Source organism: Protopterus annectens, chromosome 2.part0 (genome assembly GCF_019279795.1).
Source record: "Protopterus annectens isolate FY-2018-M chromosome 2.part0, PAN1.0, whole genome shotgun sequence".
In the NCBI taxonomy this organism is placed as follows: Eukaryota; Metazoa; Chordata; order Ceratodontiformes; family Protopteridae; genus Protopterus; species Protopterus annectens.
This window is the reverse complement of record NC_056728.1, coordinates 1,340,000,748-1,340,025,667: the sequence shown is the minus strand read 5'-3', so window position 1 is coordinate 1,340,025,667 and position 24,920 is coordinate 1,340,000,748. Positions and strand designations below refer to the sequence as shown.

The window sequence follows — 24,920 nt, the reverse complement described above, 5'->3', positions numbered from 1 at the left end:
TTGGTAAGCCATCCCAATCCATTTGAAAAAAAAATGGGAGAAAAGTGGTTGATGGTGATGATGGTAATGATTAGTGAAGTAGTCTGAGAATCCTTTTCAGTCACTGGGCTGAAGGCATAGATGGATCATCAAGATTTTTAGCACGCAGTGTTATGGTAGCAACAGTAATATGTAAGAATCAGTATATAACACTACAACAGCCACAGTCTACATTAGTGCTTAACAGTGAGGAACAAGATGAAAGAGCAGAGGTTGTCTAATTAGCTAAGCTGAGTATCAAATGCATATTTGTAATTCATGTAACTGGGCAACTTTGTGTACATGCAACTTCCATGGGGAACAGGAGGAGGAGTCTGTACAGAAATGCTAACATTTCAAGCTCATGTTGTGTTCTGATGTAAGTTCACAATATTGAAGTATCGTACCACTTCTGGTATCAATGGACAAGGCAGTACATGGTAATGAGATGTGTAGTACAGACTATGTGGTCTACATGAATGATCTGTCAGGTAGTGTACAACAGAGAGGGGGAATATTATAGAAAGAAGTGCATTAATTAAAGATAATAGGAGTCGCAGAAGAAAAGAATCTGGTATTAAGACTCATTTTAAGAGAGTCTAGCATGTTATTAAAGAGGGTTCCTTAAAACTTGTTACAGCAGGAATGAATTTGATTTATGAAGAAACATATTTCTACACAGATGGCTCAAGTTCAGAGAATGTTGTGATGGTAGTACCACGGTAAAGGATATATGCATATATGGTTTTGAAGACTGGGATCTAAGAGGGCAGCATAAGATTATAGACTGAAGTTTGACCACTGATGGAAAACAGAAGTTTTTCTTGAGTAATTTGAAGATAGTGCAGAGTTAGAAAGTGTTTGTGGTAAGTGTATCTGTAGAGTTTTATTAGATGACAATGCTTTGCAAAGGCTGTAGCTATTATGAGTTTACAATTTTTTTAAGATTTACATGCAAAATAGTAGTGTTCTGTATATTGCCCAGACTTGCTATAGGTAGGATTTACTCATGATTAGATAACGGTATGAATTTAGCTCTTTTGCCTTGTAAATGTCTACACTGAAAAGCCTTATGATTCTGTAAGCTTTCTTTAGGTGTGCTGACTTCTTAGTGACTGTGAGAGAAACCTGTTGTTGAAAATTAAGGGTTGGATCCAAGGAAAGTTGGAGGCATTTGGAGAACCTTTTACCATAAAAGGCTTGAGCATAAAGAACTATTACATGTATATTCATTTATTTATGTTCATGTTAGTAACTTTAAGAAAAGCACTACATGTACAAAATGGATATATTAGGCAGCCCCAAAGTGCATGCATTGTTTATGTACTGTGGGAGGTACCAGTAAAAAAAAATGGCATTGAATGGTCTAACCACAGTTGTTACACCTCAATGCTTGTATATTTCAGGACTCAAACTCTCACCACTCGCTTATCATTGGGCATTTTGTACATTGCCAGTTTAGCTGTGACATGCCTTTGGGAGAGGGAGGAGTCCAAAGATAAGCAATTAAAAAAAAAAAACTACAATGAGAGGCAACATCAGTTGACTACATGGCATAATTAGTTGTGAAAAGCAGTTTGATATTTTGCATTCTAAATTCATAACTGTAACATTCCTTCCTACTACTGAGCTCTAACATTTGCAGATTTAGCGTCAATAGAATACAGAGGCGATGACATCTGTTAACAAGATCTGTTGCCTGGTATCTTCTGCACCAGTTGTGCCATCTCACTTATGCACTGTTGCATCTAACATTTCAAAGTATATGAATTAAAAAAAAATTAGCTAAGGGAATGACACAGCCAAACTTCAATGTTTTTTAACTGTTTTATTAAAAATACTTCTTAAAGCACTACTTAAAGTATGGACTGTCGCTGCCTAGTCCGCTAAGGGACCCCCATGTTCAAACTATACTTAGTGTTGTAGTTCAACAAGAGGAACAGGCATGACATTCAATCAGTCCCGGTCAATAAATGTAAATAAATAAATAAACAGTTGTCTATGAAACATGTTCCTAACTTACTTACAATTGCCATTTTGTTTACTTTCACAGACATATCACAGGGAGATTACAGGGAATTACAGACCTGTAAGCCTAACCAGCCTCATCTGTCAGGTCATTGAACGTATCATTAGGGACCTCATAAATAAAGACATAGGTGACCTCCAGACCCTGGATCCTACCCAATTTGGCTTCGTGAAGAGCAGATCCTGCCTGTTAAATCTGGTGTATTTCTTTGAAAATGTGACCAAGGCCATTGATGAGGGCAAATCTGTGCACACAGCATAGCTCGACTTGGCAAAGGCTTTCAATATAATCCTACATTCAGGCATTACCATTAAACTTAGCTACTGTTTGATATATACTTTTCAGAAGTTCAAGTCAAAGCTAAAGGGTTGTGGCTGACCATGTTTGCAGACTACTGCAAACTAGGAGCAATAATTGAATCCACAAATGATGTCAGTATACTGCAGGAGGGTCTCACACAGACCAGTGACTTTTGTATTAGTCATGGTCTCAAACTGATTGCAAAGAAATGCATCACATTTCCCTTCAGCACAAACAATGTCCCTTCACACTGTCAAATTATCAACAATACCCTAAGTAGCCATGAAGTGGTAAGGGACCTGTAATCACAGGTTGACAGTGACCTTAACTTCGACCACCACGTGCCTACAATTGTAAGGAAAACTTTCCACATAGCTCACTTGATTAGTAAAGGCATTGCCTTGAGAGAAAAAGAGGTAAACCCCCCCATACTCAGCAATTATCCGGCCCATAATTGAGTATAATCCCACAACTGGTATGCACCATACTAAGCACCTGCAGCAATTAGAGAGACCTCAGAGATTTCCAACAAAGAAGATCAAGGGCCTCCAGCATGTGCCTTACATGGGCGGACTAAATTCCCTGTCACTTTAATCTGCATTGTATAAACTTCTTAGGGGAGACTTATGCCTGGCCTACAGAGCAACCCAAGACCCAAACCTAATGAACTTACTGCATATCCGTAAATCAAATGGGTCTAGGGCTACCCGTTCAAAGGACTTAAATATGGCCTGTGACTTAAATAGGACTTGCTGGAGGGACAGATTTATCTGCCAGTGACTACCACGTCTTTGGTTCAAGCTACCAATTCATATGAAACAGAGCACCTCTATGACACTGTTCAAGAGGAACCTGGATGAGTGGATGGGGTACTGTAAATTCTTACCAGGAAAAACACCCACAATCCTCCTGGACATGGGCAGTCATCACTAAATGCAGTTTTGGGTATTGACTAGTATTTCTATGGTATTACATTGGTTTGAAATGGCTAGGCTTAAAATGACTTCGTCAATAGCCTAGTAATCTCCTATGATCCTATATCTAGTAAGTAAAATGAGAACAAAGAACTCTACAGCCATGGCAAGGTTTACTTAAAGAAAGTAGCTTGAACCAGTTCAATAGCTTGAACCAGTTTAGTAGCTGAGGGTTATTTACAATACTTGCAAGTGGAGCCCACTCATCAAGGATGCTATACCTCTCTGTTGGATGGTCATTGCTTATCATCAGCGTATCTGTACTCCACATGGTTTGTACTGGAACAGTAGAAATACAAATAACTTGTCATATCTCATGTGTAGCATTTTTCATCTACACAGTATAGCCACTTGAACCATCCATTTTGTTTTAGGCCTGCTACCAGCACAAAACCTAGAGATGTTAATTTATTAATATTAGAAAGTTTGCAGATTTTAAATAGTTCGTGAAAAATGGTGGATACCCAAAACCATGACCCAGATATCAATTTCATAAGTAAACTTCAAACATCAGCTCTTTTTACTTAATGCTTTACCACTTTTTGATGGTGTGAACTATTGAGCTGCTAGGTGGCTAATTTTTACTGACATTATCAGCTTGTGTTTTCATATGCGTAATGACTTATTTTGGATTATTCATTTCTCTTGATATATACAAATAAGTATGCAGATAATTTGACTTGTTGATTCAATGATAGTGTGACAGATTGCAAAGCTATCATTCTGGGTGGGATTTGAAAGTCCAGAACTGGAGGCCAGGACCCTCTGTACAGAACCGAGTATCCAGTAGCCTTCTATCATATCTCATGATGGAAGATTTGTCTTTCTTATTACAAGAGTTCTCTCTGGTGGAGGCCAGATGCCTAGATTCATGTTACAGAGCTGGTGAGCTGGGATGATGATGCATAAAAGGCATACTTAAGTGAGAATGGCACACAAGACTGTTGCATGCTCAGTCACACAGCACTAACCCAGGAGTCTAAGTGAACCTAAAGCAAAAAATTCCTCATCTCTCCAAGAAAGATTATGACTTCTGACTGGTAAGTTGCACGCCCATTATAAGGTAAGTAGGATAGGGAAACAAAAGTGTTGGAAGGTGGTGCCCATCGTAAAGTAACTAAAATAGGGAAACAAAAGTGATGTAAGGTGATACCCATCGTAAAGTAAGTAGGATAGCGAAACAAAACTGTTGGAAATGGCCATAAAGGAAAGGTGTTGGAAGGTGGTGCCCATCATGAAATAAGTAGGATAGAGAAACAAAAGTGTTGAAAGGTGGCACCCATTGTAAAGTAGGATAGGGAAACAAAAGTGGTGGAAGGGGACGCCCATAGTAAAGTAAGTAGGATAGGGAAACAAAAGTGTTAAAAGTTGGCCAGGGTGGTAATGTTGTCATGAAGCGCTGAGATAAAAAAAACAAACAAACAAAAAAAAAAAAAAACAATAAAGATTAAAAAGTATATTTCCAAGTACAGGCAGTTTCTTTGTGCTCTAAAAAGTGACTGGGAGAGTCTGGTAAAGCATAGCTACACTTTTAACAGGGAAATCAATAAATTTCTACTTTTCATGACATAAATTTCTACTTTCTTGATAGCCCATATTCAGTTATTTGGACATTTTATTGTATTTCCTTTTCCTTACTGAAAATATAACAGGAAGCTGATTTTTCATATTATGTGCAGCCATGGCCATTTGAGCAGTTTTTGTATATCTGTGCAAATTTATTCTGCTGTCTAATGAACATAGATTGTATTTCTTACTCACTTTATACATGATGAGACTTGTAGTATTAAGGAGCTAACATCTACTGAGCTTTTCTATACATTTTTAATCTAGTATTTGTTCGTATCTTGTTGCCTGATATTTGCCCACAGACCTCTCCTTAAATACCCATGTGAGTTAGCTTGCTGCCCCACCCACAAGAGAAGCATTCATATAACATACTGAAGTCTTAAGAGTCACTTCACTGCTTTAAACTGAGTAAGTGCAAACAAAAGGTGGTAAGCAGCACTAAAGGCCATGATATGATGATATGTACACAAATGGAAGATGCTTATTTGTTTATGTATATATTTTATTTTTAAGAACTGTCTACTCCTGTTCAGTATATATATGTCATGAAGGGGAGATACTGCCAGCCCATCTGTCTGGAATTTTGTAAATAACTATATGTCATTTGTGAATATCAACATGATTATATAGAAGTGTGAGAAAGGGAAATACTGCCAGCAGAGCTATCTGGAAGTTTGTAAATAATTATACGTCATTGGTGAATATCAAAATGATTTATGTAAGATGCGTGTGTTACAAATATATTAGAACTGTATGTCGTGTATATCAAACTAGGTTTATACAGACTTGTGTTAAAAGAATATTTTATTAAGTGCTTGTGCTTAAATGTAACCACAGCATTCCCTACTGGAATAGAACAGTACATGCACTAATGTACTGTTCAGCTGTATGCATTTTAACAATGGAAAATGGGATGCAGGAGGTTAACCTCAGTCTAGTAAATTCAGAAAAATATCTGAAATTAAGTTACTTTATGGCAGCAAGGAGACACAGTGTCTGTGCTGAGAGGATTTCTGTTTTGTCTTGGAAGTGTTTTATTGTTTTATGACGTCCATGATCTGCCAAAGATCTGACAAAAAGCTTTTGTCTATGTATTTTTGTACAGGTGGATGCTAAATTTTACCAGCTGCCATCAATGGTTGTTTTTCAGCCTGGGAACTGTGAGTCAGATGACAAGAAATGATGTCATTTTGCAAGTTACCCCAGCAATAATATTTGAGATATTAATTTGAGAACTCTCTTAAAGAGACTGAGCATTCTGTATTCTGTTTTTGACCTGACAACAGCTAAATAGGATCTATTCACCATATCTATCTTGTCTGAGTAAGTTTCTAAGTTATAGTAACACTCTTAGATATAGTCAGGAATATAGCAAAGCTTAATTTAGATGTTTTCTTTATTTATTTGAGACTGCCCTGCAATGTTGTTTTAAATATTTCCTGCAATTTTGAACTCTGATGTCACTGTAAATATATTTAGTATTGTCTTGCTCTTTTATTATTTATTAGTAAATATATGTAAACATTTCACTGTGGCTGATCTTTGTAGAGCTATTTAAGTTCTGAAACTACTTGCATATTTATTTGGTGACACTGTGTAGTCCACTCCCAATAGCCTTGCTCTAGGTCAAACTACAATTTGTATTAATAGTAACATTACACAGTAAGATTGGACGCCCTTTGTTATGGGCCTTAAAGTAGCTGGCTGGTGGCAGTGATAACTACTTTATAGTCTGGGCAAAAGGGGGCATAGCTAGTAAACCTGTGCCAGACTTGTGTGTGTGTGTGTGTCTATAAATCAAACTTCAAAGAGTGTGTTTCTGTGTCAGCTACTTGGAAGGGAAACGAAGCACTGGTTGGACAGCGGGGGTGCTGGAGGTCTTGGCTTGGCCACTCAGCTGAGATCTCAACTCTATAGCTGTGCCAGTGGGGAGTCTTACTGGGGATCTGGAAAAAGAGGGAGAAACCACCCCCAGACTGACTGTGGTCTCTGTGTGCTCTTAAAGGAAATTGCACTTGATGCAGAGAGCTGCATCTGGAAATACTGTCTGTGTAACTTGTCATCCTCCCAGTGCACATCCCCCACTGTTGCCAGTAGTGAGGATGGAGGCTCCTTGATTACTGACCTAGTGGTGGGGTGTCACAATATACAGCGCAGCTGACATTGTTTCATGCTTTCATAATCATTCTCTTCACCATGCTTGCTATTAAGAGCTAAGCACTTTGGGGCTAGCTTTGACCTCCTTTAGGGCATATTTCTTTAGCAGCACTGCCTCATAGTGTATGCTTAGTGAAAATGAGCTGTCAGTCAGTCAGTAATCATGTCAGTCTCTTCCTCCCAATAGAGCCAAATCTGGATTTTTAGAAATACCGCCACTGCAAAAACATGTGTCATTAGACCAGCCTCATATTTGGACTTAAACTTTCATACATGTTAATGTAATATCAGTATCTGATATTAACTTTACAGATTCTCATGTAGATCTGCTGCTGTGATGTGAAGTTGGCTTAAATTATTTTTGTTGCATTGTGATAGAGAAACTATGAATATGTGTATCCATATCCCTAAAAATTAAATAACCATCACTGTATTTTTTATCAGTGCCTTAGTTTATTTCTTCTTTCAGCCTATGTGTTTCTTCTCTAGCTGATATCTCTTTAAATGCACAGCATTCTAAAATGAGATTTTTTTAAATTGTTTAAAGTATCCCAACACAGTTTTGGTATCAAAGTTCCATTGTTGTGTTGAATTTTCGACCCATTCTTGTCTCTTTTACTGTGTGCAATGTTTAGATGAAATCCCTTGAAAAATATTAATTCTGCCTATGTGACAGCACTGAAAAGTTCATTGAATTTTACCCTCAGTGGTCCCAAAGGAGGGAGAGCATGTGGATGCATTTATTGAGTTTAAAGGGTGAGCTACAGCAGGCAAGGGGCCTCAGTGAGGTAAACTGTAGGATTATGTGTGTGTGTCATTAATGAAAAGTTTATGAGACTTTTTATTAAGAAACGTGCCACATAATTGTGGTAAGATGAGGTGGAAAATACACTGTGGCACTTAAGTTTCATAGTAACACAATTTTTACTCATTTTTTTACCGAGTTTTGGGGTCCAGATAATAGGGCGCCATGATTCCCGAGTGGAACCCCTTCATTTCCGACTTTTTCCCAGCTTTGTTTTATTTTTAATTTTTTTTTTCCATGCATGATGACATCAGCTCTGTCAGGGCTACCAGCTTGTCTGGCTCAGTGCACACATTTCCAGCTGACTGATTTGGAATGAATGTATGTACGCATTTTCGCTGGATCTGCCAGCGGGAAACAGTTTTATTCAAATGGATCTATGAGCACCTTTTTTATTATCTGTGAGCGGGGATTATCTTTGGCTGCACTTGGGAAGTCCTTTTTTATTCAAATGGAGGATCTGCGACGAGCGGGAATCCAGGGTGAACGGTCAGGATTCTGGCTGAAGTAGGAAATACTATTAAAGTGTGTGTGTGTGAATGGCCCAATTTAATGCCAGCTGGTGGCTAGAGGTACTCAGGTACAAGGTAAAAAGAACTTAAAATCCCTAGCCGCCAACACTTGTGAATTTATGCCTCATATTTTTGATCTGTTCCCCATAAAATCTGTGGTTTTCAGGAGTTTTGTGGCAAATCACTGAAGTATTGAATTCACTAAATAATGACAGGCATTTGAATTTCAGACTTCATATTCTTCAGAAAATAAACGGCAACACAAAACCTTTTATTCTAGGAATTTTTTTTAGTTTATAAGATCAGTATTGGTTTTCAGGATTGTGGCAAATCACTGAAGAACTGAATTCACTAAATAATGACAGGCATTTGAATTTCGGACTTCATATTCTTCAGAAAATAAATGGTAACACAAAACCTTTTATTCTAGCAATTTTCTAGGTTTATAAGATCAGTATTTGAAGTTTGTCCCTATTTTGGGGCTGTATTCCCCCATTATTGGCTTTGTCCTGTTTTTTTGTGCTAAGTGGTTGAGCGCTATGGTGAGAAGTGAATTCACTAAATGATAGCCATTTAAGTTTCAGTCTTCCTATCTTTCAGGAAACTGCTGATTTGGCATAGTGGTATGTTGCTCTGACTGTAGTGCACAGGGTCCTGGGTTCAAGACTTGGCAGTGAAATGCATCGTGGTGACAACATTGTATTCTAGCAGCTTTCCAAAATGTTTGTCCCCCCCCCAAAAAAAAAATTGAAATTGAATATAAGTGCGAGAAGCTGTGCAAGATGCCGATGGCTTATACTATTGTCATTCTATTATATATATATATATATATATATATATATATATATATATATATATATATATATAGGTCCCCTTTGAAACATCTAAAACCCATAACGTCTAATTTCATAACATTGAGACCAGAACATCTAAAACCCATAACATCTAACAGTACAAATCATATGAAAATAACATCCCCTCCACATATAACGACACCATACTACCAAACACTTTTTACTACATTTCTGTAGGGAGGCTTGATACATTGGGGTTAGGAAATTAACTTTTTCCTACTGTAGTGCGATCTTGGCGTTGGTATATTTAATTTACGGGGCTGTGTGGGGGGTGCAGGGGGGCTTTCCCCCCTGCAGAAACATAGTAAAAAGTATGGTTGGTAGTTTGGTGTCGTTATATGTGGAGGGCATGTTATTTTCTTGTGATTTGTAGTGTTAGATGTTATGAAATTCGATGTTATGGGTTTTAGATGTTCTGGTCTCAATGTCATGAAATTCAATGTTATGGGTTTTAGATGTTTCAAAGTAGACCCATATATATATATTGTGTGGGTGTGGAAGTAGAGTCTTATGATGGATATGTTCTGAATTGGGCAGTTTTGTCATTATTGGTTCATGCATTTTGTTTCATTGCCTACTGGAAAAATGTTCAAACAATAAATTTAAAAATGCGGTCTAACAAGTATGCTGTATTATACAAGGAATATAATTTAATAAAGTCAAGAAGGTGTATCAAAGGACACATGTATGTTTCTTGTTTTGTGTGCAAGGGGCCAATGATTTGAAAACAGCCCAAAGGTAATCTTTATCCACCACTGGCCAGATGCATTTTCTTTGGATGTGGTGTAGGTTTCAATGCTATTTCAATGAATGTGAGTTTCAAGGGCAGAGAAGTTTTAATCCCAAGTCTATTTTCATTGTGAGACAGTATTGCTTTGTTTAGCAGCATTGTTTAGCAGATGTCTATTTTGAAAGTTGGTATCCCGCAATTCCATTGGGGTGGGTGGGGTTACGTAATTATGTATGTACATTTTATGTTAATCAGCGTACAGATTTATACCTATTTTTCATGGGCCTTGTCCAGATTTTTGATGTTTCTGGCTTGAGAGGTATGAACACAATGTATATTTAAACTACGATGAAACACTTTATTCTTCAAAACTTAAGCATCCTTCTTTCTTTTCTGCTGCTATTAATGTCCACCTTCATATTTAATAGTGTCAGTAGGTTAAAAGGTTATTGGAAGCCAGATATTAGTATGTGACTTTTTTGTTTTTGTAATCTCGAAAATACATTTGTGTAAGTAAACTTGCCATAACAGTAGATGTGTGAATTAACACTGCTGCAGAAGCCTTAGTTTATATGGGTTATATCCTGTATAGGATATAGCAGTCATCCAGCTTCCAAAGCTTCAGGTACCTTCCATGTGCCCAAACCATCCCTCAGCTTTAGCTGAGCTGACTAAAAAGACAGGTATGGGTGCCAAAACCTTCAGAGCTTTCATGCCAATAGAGTCATTGAGGTTAAGCCCTGAAAGGAAAATGCTAGGAACAACACAAAATAAATGTCCACACCCTGGCATAAACAACACATCAAAAAACAAGGGGATGGATGGAGGGAGTGGCTACTGAAGCAGTGATCAATTCTAACATCTACTATTATGGTAAGTTTACTTACACAACAAGTGAACTATGTTCATCATATTGATCACTGATGCAGTAGCCTTAGCTGTATGGGTAGATTACCATAGCTCACTCCATTTGGGAAGTGGAAGGAGAAGAGTCCAAGAGCCACTGGATAATGGTCCTAGCAAAGCCTGATCTTGACCTAGAGAAGGAATCAAGCTTATAGTGCTTTGTAAAAGTATGTACAGAGGACAGAGTTGTAGCTTCTAGAATACCTCTACAATCCATCCCTTTGCAAAAATCCATAGTAGAATGGGCCTTGACCCTCCCTGGAATAGTTTTGTTGTGGTGAGTATAACAAAAGGTAATAGCCTTAGAAAAAACATTTAGAAATAGTCTATTTTGACACAGGTTATCCCTTCCTCTTACCTTTACAAGAAATGAATAATTGATCAGAGGATTATAAAGAGTTAGTTCTGTCAAGATAGTACCTGAGTGGTCTGTGGACATCCAAGCTATGGAGAATCCCTTCTCCCTCATTTTTAGGTTTAAGAATGAAAATGGGGAGATGGATAGTTTGTTTTAAAGGAAATTCTGATACCGCATTAGACTTAAAAAAAGGATTAGTTCTCAAAGAAGCCCTTCCTCCGTGAAAAGTGAGATACAGTTGACTCACCAAAAGAGCTTTCAGTCAGACACCCTTCTTGTAGAGGTCAGAGCAATCAGTGCAACTGTTTTCCATATTAAGAATCGTAAGTCAGCCAGGTTACCTGGTTCAAATGGAGCAAGTGTTAGCTTCTCTAACACAAAATTAACATCCTAAGGAGAGGCCACTGGTGTTCTTGAAGGCCTCTTATGCAAAATCCCTTTCAATTACATTTTGACATGAGAGTGTTTGAAAGAGTAGGATTCATGGGCAAACATGCTGATATGGCTTATAAATGTACCTTGGAGGAATAAGAAAGGTCATAGGATAGTAACTCACGCAAATATTGTAAAACCAGAGAACAACTAACCCTGAATAGGTGATGGTTATGTTTTTGTCATCAACTAGAAACTGTTTTCCATTTACCATGTATGATTTTCTAGTTGCAGTCTTTTTTGCTTCCTTTAGTACCTACTGCATATCCTCAGTAAACAGGTACCTAAATTGAATTAAGACCCTTTCATCCAGGCAGTCAATTGAAGTTGATTGGGGGTCGGAGTGTATCAAACACCACCACTGTGATTTTGGGAAGATGCTTATGGTAACTGTCTCTGGCCATTTACAAAAGAGGGGAGAACTGACAGTTTCCTGGGCTAGAAGGGAGCCACCACAATGGTCTTTGGGTATACCTCTCAACTGTCCAGATTTTTGCAGACTGCCCAGATTTGTCTCATATATTTGGTCTGTTCTTCATAAAGTTTGTAGTTTTCTGGCAAATAATTGAGGAATTAAGTCACTAAATAATAACATACATTTGAGTTTCACACTTCATATCCTTCAGAAAATGCATGCTAACACATCCTTTTATTTTAACAACTTTCTAAATTTATAGGAGCAATATTTAAAATATTTCCTTATTTTTGTGGCTTTGTACCCCCATTATTTTAGGCTTTATCCAGATTTCTTGTACTAAGAGGTTGGGAGGTATGTCTTGAGGAATTCCTTCTGAATCTACAGAAGTACCATAGATATCAGAAGAAAGGGTGGAAAAGCATACAGGAACATTCCTGTCCAAGGAAGTGAAAATGTATCTGTCTTATTGGCCTTCTTGCGTGGAGTTCTGGAGCAGAATCTTGTCAGCTGGGTGTTCAGAGAGGAAGCAAATATGTCTATTTGAGGAACTCCCCACAGATGACTGAAATCTTGGAAGACCCCCCTGATCTAGTTTCCATTTATGAGGGTCTGCCCTTGGTCTGCTCAGCCTCACAATTTTGCACTTATGTAATGTAGGATGTCCGGAGTGAAAATGTGCTGTGAAGCTGTATCCCAAGGTAACATGGCTAGTTTGCAAAGGAGATTTAACCTGGATCTCCTCCTTGCTTGTTGATGTACTGCATGACTGTGATATTTTCTGTAACAACGTGTAAAGGATCAAGAGTCCAAAGGTAATTCAGAGTTGAGTGGCTTGATCAGTGCAAGCATCTATTTTATATTTATATGCTTGCATCTGTCCTTGGTGTCCCACACACCCTGCACATTTATCCCTCTTGAAACTGCTCTCCGAGCAACGTCTGAAATGTCTGTAGTGACTAACTGCTTTAGAATGGGGGGAGAAGGGGAGATCCAGACTAAAGGATATTTGCTGTCTCCACCAAGTGATTTCTGACAACCCCCCACACTGGGATTTGAAAAGAGAAAGGATGTTGGTGCAGGGACCAAAGAGACTTCAGCTACTATTCTATATTTCTCATGTGGAATCTTGCCAGGAGTATCATGAAAATCATAGATGCTATGAGACTGAAAAAATCCTGAGGTATTCCCTCGCAGCAACTGAAGTCTGAGTGTATCTTTTCCTGCGGAAGAAAAGCTCTTTAAAATGAGGTGTGTAGCTGACACCCCAGAAACACAATCCTGTGTAAACGAGTCAAAAAGACTTTTGAATGTTCTCTTGAAGGCCTAGCTTGTGTAAGATCTCTCTCACCCAAGTAAGAGATTTCTAACACTTTGAAAAATACTCTGCAAAGATAAGCAAGCTGTCTAAATATTGAAAAATGTGGATGTCCTGTAGCTTGCAGTGATCTATAACAAGAGATGGACACTTTGTGAATACTCTTGGTGCAGTGGATAGACCAAAAGGTAACACTGAGAACCAGTAATGTGATCCAGACACACAAAACCTTTAGAAATGTCTGAAGTCTGGAGGGATAGGAATGTGATAACCATCTTTTTAATCTAGTTTTGTCAGCAAACTTGGAAGAAGCAGTAAAGGTTGTGGAATGACATTACTTTGAATTTGGGCACTATCACAGACAGGTTTAGGAAAGAAAGATCTAGGACTGGTTTCCAAGAATTTTCTTTCTTTCAAACAAAAAACACCCTTCCCCACCTGGGAAGATGGAACCGATTCTTTCACTTCCTGGGACCACATGTGATGAAGGACAACTGGAAGTAAAAAAAATCTGGCAGACTGAATGAGGATTTAGCCTCCTGGAAAGCTGGAATTTCCCCCCACTGCCATATGTAACCTTGATGAATGATTTTCAGAACCCATTTGTGTGAAACTATCATTTGCCAAAGACAAAAGTGGAGATTCATACTTTATAAAAGGGAAATGGATCTGCCAGGCAAGGGTTTAGCCAGAATTTTCTATTTACCAAACCTTATGCTGTCCCTCACCACCACCATTACAACCCACCTAACATTTAAAAAATGTAATAAACTCTCAAAAATGCTGCCCTATGCATTCAGAGAGACTTGTAACCATAAAAAAGCTATTTTAGAGGTACAGTTTTCTTAGGAAAATGTTTTGTACAGCAGATTATAGCTCATACAACTCTAAACAATTATATACTCTTTAAACTATACATTTTCTGAGAGATGTTCAGAAAAAATGTACTCACTTGAGTACAGTGAGTATGTCTAGCTACGCCCTTGCAGCCAGGGTGGGGGAATGGGACAAGGTCCTTTAACTGGTCATCCTGATTTGCTGGACTGTCTTTGGTTTTGAGAGGTTCCAAAATTCTTTTTGGAACCTCCTTGCCATGTATTCTTAAATGTCTGTTTACCTGCATGTTGTTGAGACTGTTTATTTTGTTTTTCATCAAAATTAGAAGAGGGTTAGAAAATCCTTTTGAAAATTTGGAAAAGTAGGGATGAAAATTCTTAAAGATTATCTGATTCAGCTTTCCCTTTTCATCAAGGACGGGGCAGTGGTGCAGAGGTTAACATTGTCACCTCACAGCAAGTGGTTCTTCGGTTCTATTCTTGGCTGGAATGCCTTCTGTGTGGAGTCTGCATGTCCTTCTTGCATTCGTGTGGGTTTTTTCCGGGTGCTCTGGTTTCCTCCCACGGTAGAAAGACATGCATCTGGAACGTTTCTCCCTGGGCCTCCACTGAAAATTGGCTCGTTCTAAGTCGGACTTTCCCAGTAAACAAATGTTAAATAAATGAAATAAAATAAATCACAGTTTTTGACCACCTCTATAGCAGAAGGGCCAAAACCTAAATCTTTATCCAAAGAAGAATTTAAAATCTCCTTTTAACATCATCTGGGAGGTTCTGAGAATGCAGAAAGGCAAACCACCTCAAAACAGTACTAATGGCCATAGCCCTGGAAGAAGTAGCAAGTGTGCCCCCACACACACACACACAGCAAACAATGAGTAGTGACTTGATCAGTTGAAGAACCTAAATTATTTAAAGCAGATTTTTCCTCACAAGAAGAAACTGCAAACAAAATAGTCCTCATACTTTCACAATAAGTCAGAACAAGCTTTAACATACAAGCCTGACAATTCAAAATTATGAAAATTAAAGTTGCAGAAGCATACACTTTTTTCCCATACTTTCCAGTCATCTTCCCATCCTTATCAGAAACAGTAGGATTGGAATTAACTAAATGTTTAGCAGCATAAGAATTAACTAAAGCTATAGCCACTGGGGCTGTTTTGGGAGGAATGTATGAAAACTTAAAAGACTGAGAAACTTTATATGTCCTATCTGCTTTTTTAGGGACAGCTGGCTGGCTATCAGGAAAATCAGGCAGTAACACACACACACATACACACATCCTGCAAAACTGCCAAAACTTGAGGAATGGGTGAAGGTTCTGTAAATTCCTTCTGTAACAACTCATGGTGTTTTTTGAGTGATCGGGAAAGCTCTGTGTTCTCCCATCGAAAACAGTGGCACATTCTGGAAATAGTATCAGAGAAAAAGAAACCCCCAATGGGGAGAATCAGAAACTGAGCTCTGCTCAAAGTCTAAATCAGATGAGAAAAATCAAAAAACCCTGTTTCTGTCCCTTCATCTTCCTGCCCAAGATTCAGAATCTTGAATCTATATAGGAAAAGAGATGTCCCTCTTTCTTTTACCTGAAACTATTTTATAAGAAGGGTCAATAGCCTAAGTTAAATCCTGAACTAGACCCATTAAACTACTCCTGCCTAAGGAAATTTGAGGAGGAGTAGATACATGTTTAGTTTTCTGTTTCTTTTTATGGGAAAAATAGGGCCATCAGTGAGATCAATGGCAGCAGCAGCTTCCTCAGAGATGGGCACAACATTCTGATAAAACAGGGACGCCTTCCTGTTCCCTCTTCCAGGACTAACAAGAGTCCAGTTGAGGGGACCCCTACGGTTACAGAAACTGTGGCTAACTCCCACTCCATAGTGCCTGTAGGTGCTATAAGAGTGGATCCAGGGTAAAAGGTGAATGGTATGAGGTTTAACTAATGGCCACATCAGAGTCACCCACCTGTGGCTGAGGCAAATTGCTAACCTGCTGTGGTAGCGAAGGCTGTTTGCTTAACTTTTTCTAGCTTGAAAAAGGACCAGCCATGGGACAGGCAGTTTGTTCCATGGTCAAGCCAAAAATGGTGCTTCATTCCCAAGGAACCAACCAGTAAAAGCTGGTAAAACTTAAAAAGTCTTTAAATGTCACTTTGTCCATATCAAAACACAGTAAAAAGCACTTTAAAGCACTTCTCCAGCCCCAAAAGGTAAACCGCAAACAATTTCTTCACAGTTAAAAATAGTTTTTAATTACTTCATAAACAACTTCTAACCTAATAGAAAATAAAGAGTGCTCTCATTTAAACTACAGTACAGACTCATGACAGTCCATTAAAACACAACAGGAAAGTATTAATAAACAAACAATTTTTTAAAATGGAAGTTTTTTCTCCAAAGGGAACTTATCTGCCCAGCAAAGGAAGAGCACAAGCTGACCTTCGATCCTTGAAAGCCTTAGAGGAGCATACTCTTTAATGACATGAAAGCGCTGAAGGGATTTAGTGCCCAAACCTGTCTTTTTTAATCAGCTCAGCTCAAACTAACTGATGGTTTGGGTGCATGGAAGGTGCCCTGAAGTTTTGGAAGTTGTCCGGCTGTTATATTGTATTCAGGATGTAACCCATATAGCTAAATCTACTGCAGCAGTGATCAATATGATGAACATCTAAGTGAATAGTGAGTAATTCTGAAATTCTTGATAATGTATGCTGATGTTATTTCTTACCACTGAAATTATATTTTTGACTTGCAGCATGATTTGACCACAGTGTTACACTTTAACTGTACATAAGTTTGCTTTGACTAAACAAACAGAATAATGTGATAGTGTTCAATCTCGCCGTTTGTTCTTACACATGGGTTCGGAGCCAATCCTCGGCTCCGTGCCGGCCTCTTGCAAGCTCTGCATCGAGAAGAAGCTCGAGACAATCTAATACCCACAATCCCCCTCTGCCTTTACCTCAGATCTAGTTTGCCGCTGCTGCATACGCATCGTTGGGAGCTAGCTCGAGAGTGTCTAAGCTAAGATATAACTTTTTTTTGTTGTATTTCATTAAGAATTCTATTCTAGTTGATATTATCAGTATTAACAAGTGTGATTGTGTTGTGGTTCCGTAATTCTTTGGTACCGTTAACCTTATTTTTCGGTAGTTTTGTATCGGGGCCTACACCCTTCACATTTTTCCATATTGAGACAAATTTATCGGATTTGACATTTACCTGATTGTGACTAATTTTTCTAGGATTTGACTGTGTTTTTCTGGAGTTGTATATTGTTCTACAATGTCTGAGAAGGCAAAGTCTGGTTTCAAGCGTTGTCAGTGTGGCCAAAAAATGTCGGTCACTGACAACCATAGTTCCTGCGTCTACTGCCTTGGCCCTCTCCACTTACAAGAGGATTGCTCCATCTGTCACTCTTTTAGTGGGAGGGTCATGACAGATAGGCGCAGGAAACTGATGGACAGAGGTCTATTGAAACCGGCTTTCCAAGAGGCTTTGGATGCTTCTGACCAGGCATCGAAGTCCTCTAAGGAATCGAAGACGTCGGAGCCTAAGTCATCGGCTCCGAGCTCTTCTTCAAAGGTTAGATCACCGGTTCCACAGACTTCGGGGCCGAGTGTTCAACCGGTGTCGGTTCCTGAGCCTCGAGTCTTGGAACCGGTGATGGAGCTCCCTCCTTCGGCCATATTGAGGTCGGCTCCGTCTTCGGTTCCTTCGACCCGTTCTTCCTCCAAACTTTCGGATGTCGATGTGGATCGCGTGGTGCAGAAGTTGTTGGAGCATTCGGCCCTCTCTAAACTTATTTCGGTTTCCACCCAGTTGGTGTTGAAACTTGAAGGCCTTCCTTTATCTCCATCCATTCCTCCTCCGAGACCGATTCAGTCTTTGGAGCCGGAAGAGGCTGATCTGCTGATTGTGGAGCCCTCGGGTCCAGAACCGTCCTTTTCTCGGTCTGTTCCCCTCACCTCGACTCCGTCGGACCCGGTACCGGAGTCTCGGAGCCGACGGTCTGTTCTTGGTTCCGGGGCCGAGAGTCGAACCGACGTGTCGGTTCCGACTCTCCCTCTCGGGGCCTCGGCACGGATCGATTCGGCCCCGTCCTCGGGTCGATGCCTTCGTGCCCGTGGCGGAGATTCTTTCCATTTCTTCGGAACCGGGAGACTCTTCGATGCGGGACCCGGGAGCGTTCGACCTGATGAGGAAGGTGTTGTCTACCCAGACAACCACATCGGTGGAAGCAGTTTCTCCTCCCCATAAAGGGCCTTTGTCTTCATCTGCACCCACGGCCACATCCAAGCGTCGGGCACCAGTGCCTCAGCCACCCCTGGAGGGTGCCCCCTCTTCCTCCGAGGCTTCTTCGGATGCTCCCCACGAGGAAGTCCCTAGGAAGAGACTGTGTAAGAGGAGACACTTGGATTCTCCACAGGAATCCTTGACATCTGATACTGACTTAGATGAGTCAGAGGGGTCCCCTAAGTCACCTTCAGAAGATGTCTCTTTTTCAGACATTTTAGAGATCCTGAAACAGAGAGGTGACTGGCAGTCCCTTCCCCCTTCTGAGGATGAGTCAGTTCTGCTGAAGGCATTTGGTGCTCGCCCTTCCTCCTCCTGGGTCACTCCGCCCTTCAACGAACTAATGGAACTTATTGCTCGAAGGGCGTGGGAGACTCCTGACACAGTGGAACCTGTTCCAAGAAAACCGAACAAGTACATCACAGCACCTCAGGATAAGTCCTACCTTACAAAAGGAGTTCCAGTAGACGCTATGGTGGTGGCTGCAGCCACGAAAAAGGAGATGTCGGAGTCTTCTTCGTCCGTCCATCCGCATAATAAAGATTCTAGGACGATGGATAGATATGGGAAGCGCATTTTTAGTTCAGCGGCTTTTTCCATGCGGTCCCTGAACTATTTGACCCATTTTACACGTCTGCAGAGGGATCTAGTCAAAGAGTTGGGAGATACCCTCCAGGGTGCTACAGATGCAGCTGTCTCAGAGAAAGTGACAGCGCAACTTAATACCCTAACATCGATTGTTAACTCGTCCATGAGGCTGATTTCCTACGCAGCCGAAGGTTCGAGTAGGGCAGCAGCTTCAGCGATTGCTCTTCGTAGAAAATCCTGGATGCGCTTATGCTCCTTTGCGGAAGCCTTCGAGTCTTCCTTTACAAACGCCCCATTTGACGGTGCCACTCTTTTTGGCCCCAAGGTAAAGGAGACCCTTACCCGGTGTGAACAAGAGGGAAAGACTCTGTCTGCTGTCGGAGTCCGTTTTTCCACCCCAACCAGACCGTACCCCAAAGGGCAACGTGGTGGGAAAATGTGGTTTCAAAAACCCCAAGGGTCTTTCTCGGGCACACAGGGTGATGCCCCCTCTAGAGGCAGAGGAGGGGGCAGAGGTGGAAGACGCCGCCCTGGCGGCAGAGGGGGTCCGCAACATCAAGGTGACAGGGAAACACTCCCTGGTAAACCTTTCCAGCACTCCTGAGAGGAGGCCCGACTGTCCTGCTCTGGAGGCAGTCGGGGGTCGCTTAGCTTTATACCCTCAGGCCTGGCAAGATATAACTACAGACAAGTGGGTAAAAAGCGTAGTCACCAGAGGTTACTCCATACCCTTCCTATCCTATCCCATTCCAAGGAAAAGACTCCCAGATGTACCGCCCCATCTGCGAGAGCCAGCAGCTTTAGAAATTTCAAAGTTGCTAGAAAAGAGTCATCCAGCCAGTCCCAGCGGACCAGCAAGGATTCGAGACTTACTCAAGGTTCTTTTTAGTTCCAAAGAAAACAGGGGACTGGAGGCCCATTCTAGACCTAAGCTACCTCAATACTTTCGTCAAGAAAGAAAAGTTCCGAATGGTCACGCTTCAATCGATCCTTCCATTCTTACAAAAGGACGAGTGGATGTGCTCAATAGATTTAGAGGATGCATACTACCACATCAAAATGGCCAGGGCATCCAGAGATCATTTGCGCTTCCGGCTGGGAGCCAGTCACTTTCAATTTCGAGCCCTGCCCTTTGGTCTGACCTCAGCCCCCAGGGTCTTCACCAAATGCATGGCAGTGGTAGCGACACACTTGAGACGCCAGGGATACCAGGTGTTTCCGTACCTGGACGACTGGCTCCTTTCGCCACCACCGCGCCAACTACTGCAGGCCAGAGACTATGTTCTTCAACTGTGTGTTCACCTAGGGATCTCCGTAAATTTCGGAAAATCCTTACTTCAGCCATCACAAAATATCTTGTTCATAGGAGCAGAGTTAAACACACGTCAATTAATTCTGAGGCTTCCCCCAGAAAGGATATTATCACTGCAGACTCACATTCGTCTTCTACTTTTGTCAAGGAAATCTCCTGCAAAACTAGTACTGAAGGTGTTGGGCCTCATGTCAGCCTCCCTTATTGCAATTCCCCTGGGAAGGCTGCACATGAGAGTTCTACAATGGCTACTGTTTGCTCAATGGTCATTTCAACAACTACCTCTAACACACGAGATTCTCATAACAAAGACTTGCAAAACAGATCTAAACTGGTGGCTCCAAACGTGCAACTTTTCCCAGGGGAGGCCGTTTGTGCTACCCACGCCCACAGTTACGGTGACCACGGACGCTTCCCTGATAGGCTGGGGGGGGCATCTTTCAGGGACAGACAGTCCAAGGCGAATGGACCAATTTGGAGTACAATCTGCATATCAATGTTCTAGAGTTGAGGGCAGTGTTTCTAGCGTTGCAACACTTTGCTCCCCTTCTTCCTCTAGGGACTATTGCAGTTCAGACGGACAACATGTCGGTAGTCTGGTACATAAACAAACAAGGGGGAACCAAGTCCTATCAACTATGCAGAGAGGCCATGAGAATTTGGCAGTGGGCGGAGTCCACGGGTCGCTTTCTAATAGCAACGCACATCCCGGGGTCATCCAACGTCATAGCCGACAGGCTGAGCAGAGCAATTCTGTTACCGCACGAGTGGTCTCTAAAACAGTCAGTGGCGAAAAGGATTTTTCGCACGTGGGGCCAGCCTTCCTGCGACCTGTTTGCGTCTCCAATGAATGCCAAATGCAGGAGCTACTTTGCCCTATTACCCTCCAGGGAAGTCCCCAGGGACGCACTGGTTTACGATTGGCCCCCGGGACTCCTATACGCATTTCCCCCATTTCCTCTGATATCGAAATTTCTTCAGAAAGCCAGGAACCTTCACAGGACGATAATCCTCATTGCTGCATTCTGGCCTCGTCAAATTTGGTTTCCCTTCCTGAAAATTCACTGCATTCGGGGACCCTGGATTCTGGACCCAGAGCCAGATCTATTGACTCACTCGTCAGGGGTTCCCCATCCCGCTCCTGTCACTCCATCTAGCAGCTTGGCTGCTCCAATTCCCAACTTAGCCAGGTCTGATCTCTTGTCACCAGCAGTCCAGGATATACTAGTGGCTTCGCATAAAGCTTCCACTACTAAAACATATACTAGCAAATGGAAACGGTTTGTATTCTGGGCGAATACACACCACGTTGATCCCTTTATAGCTCCTTTAAATAAGATATTAGAGTTCTTAACAGACTTATTTCATCAGGGTGCTTCTCCTGCTACTCTAAGAGTTCAATTGGCTGCCATTTGAATTTCCATGTGGAAGAATGTGGAGCTCCTATCATGGCTCACAGACTTTGTAAAGCCTTTTTAAAAGGAGTTTTTCATATTAGACCACCGGTCAGATCTCCTACGTCACCTTGGAGTCTAAATTTGTTGCTATCTAAATTAATGTTGCCCCTTGAACCTGCCTCTTCTTGCCCATTAAAATTTTTGTCCTGGAAAACTCTCTTTCTGGTAGCCATTACTTCTGCTAGACGAGTGTCTGAACTTCAGGCTCTCTCCATCAAGCACCCTTATTTGATCTTTCACTCTGACAGAGTTTCTCTTGAACCAATTCATCCTTCCTCCCTAAAGTGTGTTCTATTAACAATATTAATCAGTCCATTGAATTACCCACTTTCTTCAAAACCACTCCAACAAAATGGAGTATATGTTACACAAATTGGATGTTCACAGACAGCTAAGGTTTTATTTGGATAGAACAAAAGATCACAGGAAAACAGATCAACTCTTTGTGGCTTTTGCTGATAGCAGGAAAGGACGTGCAGTTACCAAAAGAACTCTTTCTAAGTGGTTAACGGATTGTATAATCTATGTCTACGATTCTGCAAATCAACCCCTTTACACAAACCCAACAGACATTCCACAAGATCAATATCTACGTCTTTGGCTCATGCGGCTCGCCTACCTCTGGATGCTATTTCAGCGGCTGCTACCTGGTCTAAGCCACATACATTTATTTCTCATTATAAAGTAGACAAGGTCTCTAGGGACAGGGCAACCTTTGGTTCCACTGTGCCCAAGAACGCCCTCCGTGAGTTCCTCAGGATCAAGGAGCTAGGACGCTACCCATGTGTAAGAACAAGCGGCGAGATTGAACACTATCACATATAGAAGTTATGTCCTTACCATAACGTTCCATGTGGAGTGTTCATCTCGCCTTTGTTCTTACAGTCCCACCCTCCCACCCTTAGGAAGAACGTTCTTTGATGCCTGGCCAGAAGCATTTTGCTACTGTCATTATTCTGTGTACATAGTTGGTATACACATATACTTTATATGTGTCTGTTTATATATGTATAGGTGTATGGCATGAATGTGCTATTATGTAGATTGGTTTGCTTGCAAACTAGATCTGAGGTAAAGGCAGAGGGGGATTGTGGGTATTAGATTGTCTCGAGCTTCTTCTCGATGCAGAGCTTGCAAGAGGCCGGCACGGAGCCGAGGATCGGCTCCGAACCCATGTGTAAGAACAAAGGCGAGATGAACACTCCACATGGAACGTTATGGTAAGGACATAACTTCTATTTTTGTTATATTTGCAGAATAAAGGCAGTTTGCCAGTTGTGAATGTTGTTGTTTGTCTTTCGGCTTTTCCCAGTGTGAATAATACTTCTTATTCCTACAGGTATTCTATGGTACGCACTCTACGAATTGCAGATGGACCTGATGAAGTTCACCTCACAGCAATAGCAAAAATGGAGCTAAGAGACCAGCTTAGACACCTGACAGCAAGGATGTAAAGTCCCCAAGCTTTCAAACATATACCTAACAAAAATTGTCCATTTGAAGCCAAGTTCTTACAAGCAGCCTGCAGTTAGAATTTTGATTAAGAAAACTGATTTAAAATTTAAATTCAAAGCAAATAAAGATACTTAGCATAACCTTTTTTAATGTTATGAAATGTCTATTCCTTGATTAAACCAGTTTTAATGACTCGTCAGATGCCTTCTTTTCCTTCCAAATGTTTATCTCTAATTTCAGGAGTTATTACTGCAGGACTTAGAGGTTGTAATTCTCTGATGACCTAGCGGATATCACTACTGCAGTAATTCAAACATATGGGTTTTCACCACTAGCATCTGGCTGGGGTACCGAAGCCTACACTTTCTAGGTAGCATACGTCTGACATATGGCCTCAGCTCGTTAGTGTAGGGGGTATAGAAACAGACATATGTGCGTAAATCCTCTTGTCACCAGCCCATACTCAAGTCTCACAGCCATTAGTCTGATCTTCAGTTGGTAGTCTGTACTGTAAGCCTTCTTGGATTCAGACAAGTGCCCTGTTGGGGAACCTTCCTTCTGTTTTAATCTGTTTTGTTGTGATTTTGTTAGATGTCAGCTAGAAAAGGTACTTGTGAGTGCAATAGGGCAAATACACACTGCAAAGACCTCCATACCCAAGTGTCTTTTCTGCTTAGGAGCATAACACAATTACATATTTTTAGCGGTTTCCTTAGCAGCAGAAAAACCTTCTGAGCTCCTGCCAAATGCTAATGTCCTACCTTCAGACAAGTACAACAGGACTATAGGTGCAGAAAATTGTCTATACTTATTCTACAATGGCCTTCATGGCTATTAATTATCACACCCAGATGACCAAATACCTCTTATCTATCTGTAACAATCTGAACAAGGCTGTGGCTGACATGTCAGGCATACATTCCAAGCAACAAATTTTGTCCTTGGTAAATCAAGCCATTCAAGTAGCGAGGTATAGTGTAAAATGCAGCTATGATGCTGTTGCAACCTCTTCCAGAGCAGCTGCTACTGGATCAGTCTTTCGATATGTCCCTACTGCAAGATTTTAAGGCTAAATTCTTAGTATCCCTCCCTAAACAGGGACCTTTTGTTTGGGCCACAGGCAGCTAGCTTATTCAAAAGCTTGCATGAGCAAGGTAGAACCATGGATGACTATATATAAAGCCTTCTTACCTCTGTGACCAGATTCCCAAGGAAATACCCTGCCAAGTCCACTTCCTTTGTTAGAAAGGAATGTAGGCCTTCTCAGAAACAAAAGAAGGCACCCAGAAAATGATTTCCTGAAAAACCTGAAAGGGACCCCAGATCTGAGAGGCTTCCCTTCACAGCTAAGTCTCTGTAACTCTCTTCCCAACCCCGTCCCTTCCCCTTGGTCCTACCATTCCCCTTTCAAAAAGACTGCCTGTTTCCATTACAAATTGGGAAAAGATTACCCAGACAAGTGAGTACTCACCATCATCAAAAAGTTATATTGTTTCATTGAAAGAATTACCTTCATTCACAGGGATTACACCATCACCCCACAACCAGTTTAAATCATCTCCCTCCCATCCTTCAAGAGCTACAGTCCCAAGGA

The 24,920-nt window shown here is 41.0% G+C and overlaps 1 protein-coding gene across 1 annotated transcript in view; it reads left to right on the top strand.

The window, feature by feature from the left end:
- Positions 1–23,518, top strand: part of ACAD11 (acyl-CoA dehydrogenase family member 11) — a 1,831,981-nt gene extending 1,808,463 nt beyond the window's left edge. Inside the window, exon 20 of the mRNA XM_044061525.1 lies at positions 23,211–23,518. Coding sequence (XP_043917460.1) covers positions 23,211–23,325 — 115 coding nt within the window. The 3' untranslated portion in view covers positions 23,326–23,518. The remainder of the gene's footprint in view (positions 1–23,210) is intronic.
- The last annotated feature ends 1,402 nt before the right edge of the window (positions 23,519–24,920 follow it).